The 14,946-nt window shown below is 48.5% G+C and overlaps 1 protein-coding gene across 3 annotated transcripts in view; it reads left to right on the plus strand.

The window, feature by feature from the left end:
- LOC138580080 (alpha-2-macroglobulin-like) overlaps nucleotides 1-14,946 on the plus strand; it is a 551,370-nt gene that overhangs the window by 112,297 nt on the left and 424,127 nt on the right. For all 3 annotated transcript variants that reach the window (XM_069650342.1, XM_069650343.1, XM_069650344.1), the window contains exon 7: nucleotides 5,040-5,124. In XM_069650342.1, coding sequence (XP_069506443.1) covers nucleotides 5,040-5,124 — 85 coding nt within the window. The remainder of the gene's footprint in view (nucleotides 1-5,039; nucleotides 5,125-14,946) is intronic.

Consider the following 14,946-nt stretch of genomic DNA (forward strand, 5'->3'; position numbering starts at 1 on the left):
TTTGAGTTGGTTAGGCACAGTGTCAGGTTTGGCTTAGGTGTAGTGTTTCTGAAGAGGTTGGTAGGACACTGTGTTTTGAGTTGTTGAGGCACAGTGTAGGGTTTGGCTTAAGTGTAGTGTTTCTGAAGAGGTTGCAAGGGCACCATCTGGAGTTGGGTAGGCACAGTGTCGGGTTTGGCTTAGGTGTAGTGTTTCTGAAGAGGTTGGTAGGGCTCCATTTGGAGATGGTTAGGCACAGTGTTAGGTTTGGCTTAGGTGTAGTGTTTCTGAAGTGGTTGGTAGGGCGCTATTTTGAGTTGGTTGGGCACAGTGTCGGGTTTGGCTTAGGTGTAGTGTTTCTGAAGAAGTTGTTAGGACTCTGTGTTTGGTGTTGGTTAGGCACAGTCTTGGGTTTGGCTTAGGTGTAGTGTTTCTGAAGAGGTTGCTAGGGCTCCATGTTTGGAGATGGTTATGCACAGTCTTGGGTTTGGCTTATGTGTAGTGTTTCCGAAGAGGTTGTAGGGCTCTGTGTTTGGAGTTGGTTAGGCACAGTCCTGGGTTTGGCTTAGGTGTAGTGTTTCTGAAGAGGTTGGCAGGGCTCCATGTTTGGAGTTGGTTAGCCACAGTCCGGGGTTTGGCGTAGGTGTAGTGTTTCTGAAGAGGTGGTAGGGCTCTGTTTGGAGTTGGTTAGGCACAGTGTCGGGTTTGGCTTAGGTGTAGTGTATTTGAAGAGTTTGGTAGGACTCTGTGTTTGGAGTTGGTTAGGCAGAGTGTCGGGTTTGGCTTAGGCGTAGTGTTTCTGAAAATGTTGGTAGGGCTCCGTTTTGAGTTGGTTAGGCACAGTGTCGGGTATGGCTTAGGTGCAGTGTTTCTGTAGAAGTTATTAGGACTCTGTGTTTGGAGTTAGTTAGGCACAGTGTCTGGTTTGGATTAGGTGTGGTGTTTCTGAAGAGTTTAGTAGGACTCAGTGTTTGGGTTTGGTTAGGCACAGTGTCGGGTTTGACTTAGGTGTAGTGTTTCTGAAGATGTTGGTAGGACTCTGTGTTTTGAGTTGGTTAGGCACAGTGTCGGGTTTGGCTTAGGTGTTGTGTTTCTGAAGAGGTTGGTAGGGCTCCATTTGGAGATGGTTAGGCACAGTGTTAGGTTTGGCTTAGGTGTAGTGCTTCTGAAGCGGTCGGTAGGGCTCTGTTTTGAGTTGGTTAGGCACAGTGTCGGGTTTGGCTTAGGTGTAGTGTTTCTGAAGAAGTTGTTAGGACTCTGTGTTTGGTGTTGGTTAGGCACAGTCTTGGGTTTGGCTTAGGTGTAGTGTTTCTGAAGAGGTTGATAGGGCTCCATGTTTGGAGTTGGTTAGGCACAGTCTTGGGTTTGGCTTATGTGTAGTGTTTCTGAAGAGGTTGTAGGGCTCTGTGTTTGGAGTTGGTTAGGCACAGTGTTGGGTTTGGCTTAGGTGTAGTGTTTCTGAAGAGGTTGGTAGGACTCTGTGATTGGAGTTGGTTAGGCACAGTGTCGGGTTTGGGTTAGTGTAGTGTTTCTGAAGCAGATGGTAGGGCTCCGTTTGGATTTGGTTAGGCACAGTGTCAGGTTTGGCTTAGGTGTAGTGTTTCTGAAGAGGTTGGTAGGGCTTAGTTTGGAGTTGATTAGGCACAGTGTTGGGTTTGGCTTAGGTGAAGTGTTTCTGAAGAGGTTAGTAGGGCTCCATTTGGAGTTGTTTAGGCACAGTGTCGGGCTTGGCTTAGGTGTAGTGTTTCTGAAGAGGTTGGTAGGGCTCCATTTGGAGTTGTTTAGGCACAGTGTCGGGCTTGGCTTAGGTGTAGTGTTTCTGAAGAGTTTAGTAGGACTCAGTGTTTGGGGTTGGTTAGGCACATGTCGGTTTGGCTTAGGTGTAGTGTTTCTGAAGAGGTTGGCAGGGCTCCATGTTTGGAGTTGGTTAGCCACAGTCTTGGGTTTGGCTTAGGTGTAGTGTTTCTGAAGAGGTTGGTAGGGCTCTGTGTTTTGAGTTGGTTAGGCACAGTGTTGGGGTTGGCTTAAGTGTGGTGTTTCTGAAGAGGTTGGGAGGACACAGTGTTTGGAATTGGTCAGGCACAGTGTCGGGTTTGGCTTAGGTGTAGTGTTTCTGAAGAGGTTGTTAGGACTCTGTGTTTTGAGTTGGTTAGGCACAGTGTCGGGGTTGGCTTAGGTGTAGTGTTTCTAAAGAGGTTTGTAGGGCTCTGTTTGGAGATGGTTAGGCACAGTGTCGGGTTTGGCTGAGGTGTAGTGTTTTTGAAGAGGCTGGTAGGACTCTGTGTTTGGAGTTGGTTAGGCAGAGTGTCGGATTTGGCTTAGGTGTAGTGTTTTTGAAAAGGTTGGTAGGGCTCCATTTCGAGTTGGTTAGGCACAGTGTCTGGTCTGGCTTAGGTGTGGTGTTTCTGAAGAGTTTAGTAGGACTCAGTGTTTGGGTTTGGTTAGGCACAGTGTCGGGTTTGGCTTAGGTGTAGTGTTTCTGAAGAGGTTGTTAGGACTCTGTGTTTTGAGTTGGTTAGGCACAGTGTCGGGTTGGCTTAGGTGTAGTGTTTCTAAAGAGGTTGGTAGGGCTCTGTTTGGAGATGGTTAGGCACAGTGTTGGGTTTGGTTTAGGTGTAGTGTTTCTGAAGAGGTTGGTAGGGCTCTGTGTTTTGAGTTGGTTAGGCACAGTGTTGGGGTTGGCTTAAGTGTGGTGTTTCTGAAGAGGTTGGGAGGACACAGTGTTTGGAATTGGTCAGGCACAGTGTCGGGTTTGGCTGAGGTGTAGTGTTTCTGAAGAGGTTGGTAGGACTCTGTGTTTGGAGTTGGTTAGGCAGAGTGTCGGGTTTGGCTTCAGTGTAGTGTTTCTGAAAAGGTTGGTAGGGCTCTGTTTCGAGTTGGTTAGGCACAGTGTCGGGTTTGGCTGAGGTGTAGTGTTTTTGAAGAGGCTGGTAGGACTCTGTGTTTGGAGTTGGTTAGGCAGAGTGTCGGATTTGGCTTAGGTGTAGTGTTTTTGAAAAGGTTGGTAGGGCTCCATTTCGAGTTGGTTAGGCACAGTGTCTGGTCTGGCTTAGGTGTGGTGTTTCTGAAGAGTTTAGTAGGACTCAGTGTTTGGGTTTGGTTAGGCACAGTGTCGGGTTTGGCTTAGGTGTAGTGTTTCTGAAGAGGTTGTTAGGACTCTGTGTTTTGAGTTGGTTAGGCACAGTGTCAGGTTTGGCTTAGGTGTAGTGTTTCTGAAGAGGTTGGTAGGGCTTAGTTTGGAGTGTATTAGGCACAGTGTTGGGTTTGGCTTAGGTGTAGTGTTTCTGAAGAGGTTAGTAGGGCTCCATTTGGAGTTGATTAGGCACAGTGTCGGGCTTGGCTTAGGTGTAGTGTTTCTGAAGAGTTTACTAGGACTCAGTGTTTGAGGTTGGTTAGGCAGATGTCGGTTTGGCTTAGGTGTAGTGTTTCTGAAGAGGTTGGTCGTGCTCCGTTTGGCGTTGGTTAGGCACAGTGTCTGGTTTGGCTTAGGTGTAGTGTTTCTGAAGAGGTTGGTAGGATTCTGTGTTTGGAGTTGGTTAGGCACAGTGTCAGGTATGGCTTAGGTGTTCTGAAGAGTTTGGTAGGGCTCTGTGTTTGCAGTTGGTTAGGCACAGTGTCATGTTTGGCTTAGGTGTTGCGTTTCTGAAGAGGTTGGTATGGCTCTGTTTGGAGTTGGTTAGGTACAGTGTCAGGTTTGGCTTAGGTTTAGTGTTTCTGAAGAAGTTGGTAGGGCTCCGTTTGGAGTTGGTTAAGCACAGTGTCTGGTTGGGCTTAGGTGTAGTGTTTCTGAAGAGGTAAGTATGGCTCTTTGTTTGGAGCTGGTTCGGCACAGTCTTGGGTTTGGCTTAGGTGTAGTGTTTCTGAAAAGGTTGGTAGGGCTCTGTGTTTGGCGTTGGTTAGGTACAGTTTCGGGTTTGGCTTAGGTGTAGTGTTTCTGAAGAGGTTGGTAGGGCTCTGTGTTTGGAGCTGGTTCGGCACAGTCTTGGGTTTGGCTTAGGTGTAGTGTTTCTGAAGAGGTTGGTAGGGATCTGTGTTTGGGGTTGTTTAGGCACAGTGTCAGCTTTGGCTTAGGTGTAGTGTTTCTGAAGAGGTTGGTAGGGATCTGTGTTTGGGGTTGTTTAGGCACAGTGTCAGCTTTGGCTTAGGTGTAGTGTTTCTGAAGAGGTTGGTAGGGATCTGTGTTTGGCGTTGGTTAGGCACAGTGTCAGGTATGGCTTAGGTGTAGTGTTTCTGAAAAGGTTGGTAGGGCTCTGTGTTTGGCGTTGGTTAGGCACAGTGTCAGGTATGGCTTAGGTGTAGTGTTTCTGAAGAGGTTGGTAGGGCTCTGTGTTTGGCGTTGGTTAGGCACAGTGTCAGGTATGGCTTAGGTGTAGTGTTTCTGAAGAGGTTGGTAGAGCTCTGTGTTTGGAGCTGGTTCGGCACAGTCTTGGGTTTGGCTTAGGTGTAGTGTTTCTGAAGAGGTTGGTAGAGCTCTGTGTTTGGAGCTGGTTCGGCACAGTCTTGGGTTTGGCTTAGGTGTAGTGTTTCTGAAGAGGTTGGTAGGGCTCTGTGTTTGGAGCTGGTTCGGCACAGTCTTGGGTTTGGCTTAGGTGTAGTGTTTCTGAAGAGGTTGGTAGAGCTCTGTGTTTGGAGCTGGTTCGGCACAGTCTTGGGTTTGGCTTAGGTGTAGTGTTTCTGAAGAGGTTGGTAGGGCTCTGTGTTTGGAGCTGGTTCGGCACAGTCTTGGGTTTGGCTTAGGTGTAGTGTTTCTGAAGAGGTTGGTAGAGCTCTGTGTTTGGAGCTGGTTCGGCACAGTCTTGGGTTTGGCTTAGGTGTAGTGTTTCTGAAGAGGTTGGTAGGGCTCTGTGTTTGGAGCTGGTTCGGCACAGTCTTGGGTTTGGCTTAGGTGTAGGCAAACCTAGAGAGTCTGGTGTAGTTTGGTTGGGGTGGTGTTGTTTTGCACAGATTGGGGTTGTATGGTAACATGTGTGTCGTTGGGCATGGTATGTGTATGGTTGCTGCGACAAAAATATGTTCACAAACAACATGGCTGTTCATGATGTTCCTTTCTCTGCCCTTAGTTATACCGAAGTTTCAAGCAACCTTGATTATCCCGCAGACAATCAACGTGTATGACCAGAAAATGGACATCAGCGTCTCTGGAAGGTAGGGCCCCGGGGCCCTTGGGGGAAGGAAGGGTGGGGTGAGCCGATCCTTGAACGGGCAGGTCACAAACAAAAAAGTGATGACCGATGGAAGGTAGTCACTTTAACTCAATTAGTAGTCCCCCACTCACAATGCTAGGAGGGAAGGAGGGTGCATATACTCAATGCTAGGAGGGAAGGAGGGTGCATGCTCTCTGCACATACACAGGTGCATATACTCACAATGCAAGGAGCGAAGGAGGGTGCATGTTCTCTGCACATACACAGGTGCATATACTCACATTGCTATGAGGGGAGGGGACATGTTCTCTGCACATACACAGGTGCATATACTCACAATGCTAGGAGGGGAGGGTGCATGTTCTCTGCACATACACAGGCACATATGCTCACAATGCTTGGAGGGAAGGAGGGTGCATGCTCTCTGCACATACACAGGCGCATATACTCACAATGCTAGGAGGGAAGGAGGGTGCATGCTCTCTGCACATACTCAGGTGCATATACTCACAATGCTAGGAGGGAAGGAGGAGTTGCATGTTCTCTGCACATACACACGCACATATAGTCACAATGCTTGGAGGGAAGGAGGAGTTGCATGTTCTCTGCACATACACAGGTGCATATACTCACAATGCTAGGAAGGAAGGAGGGTGCATGTTCTCTTCACATACACAGGTGCATATACTCACAATGCTTGGAGGGAAGGAGGGTGCATGTTCCCTTCACATACACAGGTGCATATACTCACAATGCTAGGAGGGGAGGGGACATGTTCTCTGCACATACACAGGTGCACATACTCACATTGCTAGGAGGGGAGGGGGCATGTTCTCTGTACATACACAGGCACATATACTCACAATGCTAGGAGGGAAGGAGGGTGCATGCTCTCTGCACATACACAGGCGCATATACTCACAATGCTAGGAGGGAAGGCGGGTGCATGCTCTCTGCACATACACAGGTGCATATACTCACAATGCTTGGAGGGAAGGAGGAGTTGCATGTTCTCTGCACATACACAGGTGCATATACTCACAATGCTAGGAGGGGAGGGGACATGTTCTCTGCACATACACAGGTGCACATACTCACATTGCTAGGAGGGGAGGGGGCATGTTCTCTGCACATACACAGGCCCATATACTCACAATGCTAGGAGGGAAGGGGGTGCATGCTCTCTGCACATACACAGGCGCATATACTCACAATGCTAGGAGGGAAGGAGGGTGCATGCTCTCTGCACATACACAGGCGCATATACTCACAATGCTTGGAGGGAAGGAGGAGTTGCATGTTCTCTGCACATACACAGGTGCATATACTCACAATGCTAGGAAGGAAGGAGGGTGCATGTTCTCTTCACATACACAGGTGCATATACTCACAATGCTTGGAGGGAAGGAGGGTGCATGTTCTCTTCACATACACAGTTGCATATACTCACAATGCTAGGAGGGGAGGGGGCATGTTCTCTGCACATAGACAGGTGCATATACTCACAATGCTAGGAGGGAAGGAGGAGTTGCATGTTCTCTCCACATACACAGGTGCATATACTCACAATGCTAGGAGGGAAGGAGGGTGCATGTTCTCTATACTCACAATGCTAGGAGGGGAGGGGGCATGTTCTCTGCACATACACAGGCACATATACTCACAATGCTTGGAGGGAAGGAGGAGTTGCATGTTCTCTACACATACACAGGTGCATATACTCACAATGCTTGGAGGGAAGGTGGGGGCCGTGCTCTCTGCACATACCATCGTGCATATACTCACAATGCTAGGAGGGAAGGAGGAGTTGCATGTTCTCTACACATACAAAGGCACATATACTCAAAATGCTTGGAGGGAAGGAGGAGTTGCATGTTCCCTACACATACACAGGTGCATATACTCACAATGCTTGGAGGGAAGGTGGGGGCCGTGCTCTCTGCACATACACAGGCACATATTCTCACAATGATAGGAGGGAAGGAGGAGTTGCATGTTCTCTACACATACACAGGCACATATACCCACAATGCTAGGAGGGAAGGAGGAGCTGCATGTTCTCTTCACATACACAGGCGCATATACTCACAATGCTTGGAGGGAAGGAGGAATTGCATGTTCTCTACACATACACAGGCACATATACTCACAATGCTAGGAGGGAAGGAGGAGTTGCATGCTCTCTTCACATACACAGGTGCATATACTCACAATGCTTGGAGGGAAGGTGGAGTTGCATGTTCTCTACACATACACAGGCGCATATACTCACAATGCTAGGAGGGGAGGAGGAGTTGCATGTTCTCTACACATACACAGGTGCATATACTCACAATGCTTGGAGGGAAGTGGGGGCCGTGCTCTCTGCACATACACAGGTGCATATACTCACAATGCTAGGAGGCAAGGTGGCCATGTTCTCTGCACATACACAGGTGCATATACTCACAATGCTTGGAGGGAAGAAGGAGTTGCATGTTCTCTACACATAGACAGGTGCATATACTCACAATGCTTGGAGGGAAGGTGGGGGCCGTGCTCTCTGCACATACACAGGTGCATGTACTCACAATGCTTGGAGGGAAGGAGGAGTTGCATGTTCTCTGCACATACACAGGTGCATATACTCACAATGCTAGGAGGGAAGGAGGGTGCATGTTCTCTTCACATACACAGGTGCATATACTCACAATGCTAGGAGGGAAGGAGGGTGCATGTTCTCTGCACACACACAGGTGCATATACTCACAATGCTAGGAGGGAAGGTGGGGGGATGTGCTCTCTGCACATACACAGGCACATATACTGACATGCTATGATGGGAGGGGGCATGTTCTCTGCACATACACAGCTGCATATACTCACAATGCTAGGAGGGGAGGAGGGTGCATGTTCTCTGCACATACACAGGCACATATACTCACAATGCTAGGAGGGGAGAGGGCATGTTCTCTGCACATACACAGGCACATATACTCACAATGCTAGGAGGGGAGAGGGCATGTTCTCTGCACATACACAGGCACATATACTCCCAATGCTAGGAGGGGAGGGGACATGTTCTCTGCACATAGACAGGTGCATATACTCACAATGCTAGGAGGGGAGAGGGCATGTTCTCTACACATACACAGGCACATATACTCACAATGCTAGGATGGAAGGAGGAGTTGCATGCTCTCTGCACATACACAGGTGCATATACTCACAATGCTAGGAGGGAAGGAGGGAGCATGTTCTCTGCACATACCAGGTGCATATACTCACAATGCTAGGAGGGAAGGAGGGGACATGTTCTCTGCACATACACAGGTGCATATACTCACAATGCTAGGAGGGAAGGAGGGGGCGTGTTCTCTGCACATACACAGGTGCATATACTCACAATGCTAGGAGGGAAGGAGGGGGCATGTTCTCTGCACATACACAGGTGCATATACTCACACTGCTAGGAGGGAAGGAGAGGGCATGTTCTCTGCACATACACAGGCACATATACTCACAATGCTAGGAGAGGAGGGGGCATGTTCTCTGCACATACACAGGCGCATATACTCACAATGCTAGGAGGGGAGGGGGCATGTTCTCTGCACATACACAGGTGCATATACTCACAATGCTTGGAGGGAAGGTGGGGACTGTGCTCTCTGCACATACACAGGCGTATATACTCACAATGCTGGGAGGGGGCATGTTCTCTGCACATACACAGGCACATATACTCACAATGCTAGGAGGGCAGGGGGCCGTGCTCTCTGCACATATACAGGTGCATATACTCACAATGCTAGGTGGGGATGGGGCATGCTCTCTGCACATACACAGGCACATATACTCACATTGCTAGGTGGGGAGGGGGCATGCTCTCTGCACATACACAGGTGCATATACTCACAATGCTAGGAGGGAAGGAGGAGTTGCATGCTCTCTGCACATACACAGGTGCATGTACTCACAATGCTAGGGGGGGCATGTTCTCTGCACATACACAGGTGCTTATACTCACAATGCTAGGAGGGAAGGAGGAGTTGCATGCTCTCTGCACATGCACAGGTGCATATACTCACAATGCTAGGAGGGGAGGGGGAATGTTCTCTGCACATACACAGGTGCATATACTCACAATGCTAGGAGGGGAGGGGGCATGTTCTCTGCACATGCACAGGTGCATATACTCACAATGCTAGGAGGGGACGGGGCCGTGCTCTCTGCACATACACAGGTGCATATACTCACAATGCTAGGAGGGGAGGGAGCATGTTCTCTGCACATATACAGGTGTATATACTCACATTGGTATGAGGGGAGGGGGAATGTTCTCTGCACATACACAGGTGCATATACTCACAATGCTAGGAGGGAAGGAGGGTGCATGTTCTCTGCACATACACAGGCGCATATACTCACATTGCTAGGTGGGGAGGGGCATGTTCTCTGCACATACACAGGCACATATACTCACATTGCGAGGTAGGGAGGGGGCATGCTCTCTGCACATACACAGGTGCATATACTCACAATGCTAGGAGGGAAGGAGGGGGTGCATGCTCTCTGCACATACACAGGTGCATATACTCACAATGCTAGGTGTGGAGGGGGCATGCTCTCTGCACATACACAGGTGCATATACTCACAATGCTAGGAGGGAAGGAGGGTGCATGCTCTCTGCACATACACAGGTGCATATACTCACAATGCTAGGAGGGGAGGGGGCATGCTCTCTGCACATACACAGGTGCATATGCTCACAATGCTAGGAGGGAAGGAGGGTGCATGCTCTCTGCACATACACAGGTGCATATACTCACAATGCTAGGAGGGGAGGGGGCATGCTCTCTGCACATACACAGGTGCATATACTCACACTGCTAGGAGGGGAGGGGGTGCATGCTCTCTGCACATACACAGGTGCATTTACTCACATTGCTAGGAGGGAAGGAGGGGGTGCATGCTCTCTGCACATACACAGGTGCATATACTGACATTGCTAGGAGGGGAGGCGGGGGCCGTGTTCTCTGCACATATACAGGTGCATATACTCACAATGCTAGGAGGGGAGGGGGCATGTTCTCTGCACATAGACAGGTGCATATACTCACAATACTAGGAGGGGAGAGGGCATGTCCTCTGCACATACATAGGTGCATATACTCACAATGCTAGGAGGGGAGGGGGCATGCTCTCTGCACATACACAAGCACATATACTCACAATGCTAGGCGGGAAGGAGGAGTTGCATGTTCTCTACACATACACAGGCACATATACTCACAATGCTTGGAGGGAAGGAGGGGGCATGTTCTCTGCACATAGACATGTGCATATACTCAAAATGCTAGGAGGGGAGAGGGCATGTTCTCTGCACATACACAGGTGCATATACTCACAATGCTAGGAGGGGAGGGGGCATGCTCTCTGCACATACACAAGCACATATACTCACAATGCTAGGAGGGAAGGAGAAGTTGCATGTTCTCTACACATACACAGGCACATATACTCACAATGCTAGGAGGGAAGGAGGAGTTGCATGTTCTCTACACATACACAGGCACATATACTCACAATGCTAGGAGGGAAGGAGGAGTTGCATGTTCTCTACACATACACAGGCACATATACACACAATGCTAGGAGGGAAGGAGGAGTTGCATGTTCTCTACACATACACAGGCACATATACTCACAATGCTAGGAGGGATGGAGGAGTTGCATGTTCTCTACACATACACAGGCACATATACACACAATGCTAGGAGGGAAGGAGGAGTTGCATGTTCTCTACACATACCCAGGCACATATACTCACATTGCTAGGAGGGAAGGTGGGGGCTGTGCTCTCCGCACATACACAGGTGCATATACTCACAATGCTAGGAGGAAAGGAGGAGTTGCATGTTCTCTACACATACAAAGGCACATATACTCACAATACTAGGAGGGAAGGAGGAGTTGCATGTTCTCTACACATACACAGGCACATATACTCACAATGCTAGGAGGGAAGGAGGAGTTGCATGTTCTCTACACATACACAGGCGCATATACTCACAATGCTAGGAGGAAAGGAGGAGTTGCATGTTCTCTACACATACACAGGCGCATATACTCACAATGCTAGGAGGGAAGGAGGAGTTGCATGTTCTCTACACATACACAGGCACATATACTCACAATGCTTGGAGGGAAGGAGGAGTTGCATGTTCTCTACACATACTCAGGCACATATACTCACAATGCTAGGAGGAAAGGAGGAGTTGCATGTTCTCTACACATACACAGGCACATATACTCACAATGCTAGGAGGGAAGGAGGAGTTGCATGTTCTCTACACATACACAGGCACATATACTCACAATGCTAGGAGGGAAGGAGGAGTTGCATGTTCTATACACATACACAGGCACATATACTCACATTGCTAGGAGGGAAGGTGGGGGCTGTGCTCTCTCCACATACACAGGTGCATATACTCACAATGCTAGGAGGAAAGGAGGAGTTGCATATTCTCTACACATACACAGGCACATATACTCACAATGCTAGGAGGGAAGGAGGAGTTGCATGTTCTCTACACATACACAGGCACATATACTCACAATGCTAGGAGGGAAGGAGGAGTTGCATGTTCTCTACACATACACAGGCACATATACTCACAATGCTAGGAGGGAAGGAGGAGTTGCATGTTCTCTACACATACACAGGCACATATACTCACAATGCTAGGAGGGGAGAGGGCATGTTCTCTGCACATACACAGGCACATATACTCACAATGCTAGGAGGGAAGGAGGAGTTGCATGTTCTCTACACATACCCAGGCACATATACTCACAATGCTAGGAGGGAAGGAGGAGTTGCATGTTCTCTACAAATACACAGGTGCATATACTCACAATGCTTGGAGGGAAGGGGGCATGTTCTCTACACATACGCAGGCACATATACTCACATTGCTAGGAGGGAAGGAGGGGTTGCATGTTCTCTGCACATACACAGGCACATATACTCACAATGCTTGGAGGGAAGGAGGAGTTGCATGTTCTCTACACATACACAGGTGCATATACTCACAATGCTTGGAGGGAAGGAGGAGTTGCATGTTCTCTACACATACACAGGTGTATATACTCACAATGCTTGGAGGGAAGGAGGAGTGGCATGTTCTCTACACATACACAGGTGTATATACTCACAATGCTAGGGGGGGAGAAGGGTGCATGCTCTCTGCACATACACAGGCACATATACTCACAATGCTAGGAGGGAAGGAGGGTGCATGTTCTCTACACATACACAGGTGCATATACTCACAATGCTAGGAGGGAAGGAGGAGTTGCATGTTCTCTACACATACACAGGCACATATACTCACAATGCTAGGAGGGAAGGAGGAGTTGAATGTTCTCTGCACATACACAGGCACATATACTCACAATGCTTGGAGGGAAGGAGGAGTTGCATGTTCTCTACACATACACAGGTGTATATACTCACAATGCTAGGAGGGGAGGAGGAGTTGCATGTTCTCTACACATACACAGGCACATATACTCACAATGCTTGGAGGGAAGGAGGAGTTGCATGTTCTCTACACATACACAGGCGCATATACTCACAATGCTTGGAGGGAAGGAGGAGTTGCATGTTCTCTACACATACACAGGTGCATATACTCACAATGATAGGAGGGGAGGAGGAGTTGCATGCTCTCTACACATACACAGGTACATTTACTCACAATGCTAGGAGGGGAGGAGGAGTTGCATGTTCTCTACACATACACAGGCACATATACTCACAATGCTTGGGGGGAAGGAGGAGTTGCATGTTCTCTACACATACACAGACACATATACTCACAATGCTTGGAGGGAAGGAGGAGTTGCATGTTCTCTACACATACACAGGTGTATATACTCACAATGCTAGGAGGGGAGGAGGAGTTGCATGTTCTCTACACATACACAGGCACATATACTCACAATGCTAGGAGGGGAGGAGGAGTTGCATGTTCTCTACACATACACAGGCACATATACTCACAATGCTTGGAGGGAAGGAAAAGTTGCATGTTCTCTTCACATACACAGGCACATATACTCAAAATGCTTGGAGGGAAGGAGGAGTTGCATGTTCTCTTCACATACACAGGCACATATACTCACAATGCTAGGTGGAGAGGAGTTGCATGTTCTCGACACATACACAGGCACATATACTCACAATGCTAGGAGGGGAGGAGGAGTTGCATGTTCTCTACACATACACAGGCACATATACTCACAATGCTTGGAGGGGAGGAAGAGTTGCATGTTCTCTTCACATACACAGGCACATATACTCACAATGCTTGGAGGGGAGGAGTAGTTGCATGTTCGCTACACATACACAGGCACATATACTCACAATGCTAGGAGGGGAGGAGGAGTTGCATGTTCTCTTCACATACACAGGCACATATACTCACAATGCTTGGAGGGGAGGAGGAGTTGCATGTTCTCTACACATACACAGGCACATATACCCACAATGCTAGGAGGGGAGGAGGAGTTGCATGTTCTCTACACATACACATTCACATATACTCACAATGCTAGGAGGGGAGGAGGAGTTGCATGTTCTCTACACATATACAGGCGCATATACTCACAATGCTTGGAGGGAAGGAGAAGTTGCATGTTCTCTACACATAAACAGGTGCATATACTCACAATGCTTGGATGGAAAGAGGAGTTGCATGTTCTCCTCACATACACAGGTGCATATACTCACTATGCTACGAGGGAAGGAGCGGGGGCATGTTCTCTACACATACACAGGCACATATACTCACAATGCTTGGAGGGAAGGAGGAGTTGCATGTTCTCTACACATACACAGGTACATATACTCACAATGCCAGGAGGGAAGGAGGAGTTGCATGTTCTCTACACATACACAGGTGCATATACTCACGATGCTAGGGGGGAAGGAGGGTGCTTGCCCTCTGCACACACACAGGTGCATATACTCACAATGCTAGGAGGGAAGGGGGGTGCATGTTCTCTGCACATACACAGATGCATATACTCACAATGCTAGGAGGGAAGGAGGGGGCATGTTCTCTGCACATACACAGGCACATATACTCACAACGCTTGGAGGGGAGGAGGAGTTGCATGTTCTCTACACATACACAGGCACATATACTCACAATGCTAGGAGGGGAGGAGGAGTTGCATGTTCTCTACACATACACAGGCACATATACTCACAATGCTTGGAGGGAAGGAGGAGTTGCATGTTCTCTACACATACACAGGTGCATATACTCACAATGCTTGGATGGAAAGAGGAGTTGCATGTTCTCTTCACATACACAGGTGCATATACTCACAATGCTACGAGGGAAGGAGCGGGGGCATGTTCTCTTCACATACACAGGCACATATACTCACAATGCTTGGAGGGAAGGAGGAGTTGCATGTTCTCTTCACATACACAGGCACATATACTCACAATGCTAGGTGGAGAGGAGTTGCATGTTCTCGACACATACACGGGCACATATACTCACAATGCTAGGAGGGGAGGAGGAGTTGAATGTTCTCTACACATACACAGGCACATATACTCACAATGCTTGGAGGGGAGGAAGAGTTGCATGTTCTCTTCACATACACAGGCACATATACTCACAATGCTTGGAGGGGAGGAGTAGTTGCATGTTCGCTACACATACACAGGCACATATACTCACAATGCTAGGAGGGGAGGAGGAGTTGCATGTTCTCTTCACATACACAGGCACATATACTCACAATGCTTGGAGGGGA

Source organism: Ambystoma mexicanum, chromosome 3p (genome assembly GCF_040938575.1).
Source record: "Ambystoma mexicanum isolate Mex_15411 chromosome 3p, UKY_AmexF1_1, whole genome shotgun sequence".
Classification (NCBI taxonomy): Eukaryota; Metazoa; Chordata; class Amphibia; order Caudata; family Ambystomatidae; genus Ambystoma; species Ambystoma mexicanum.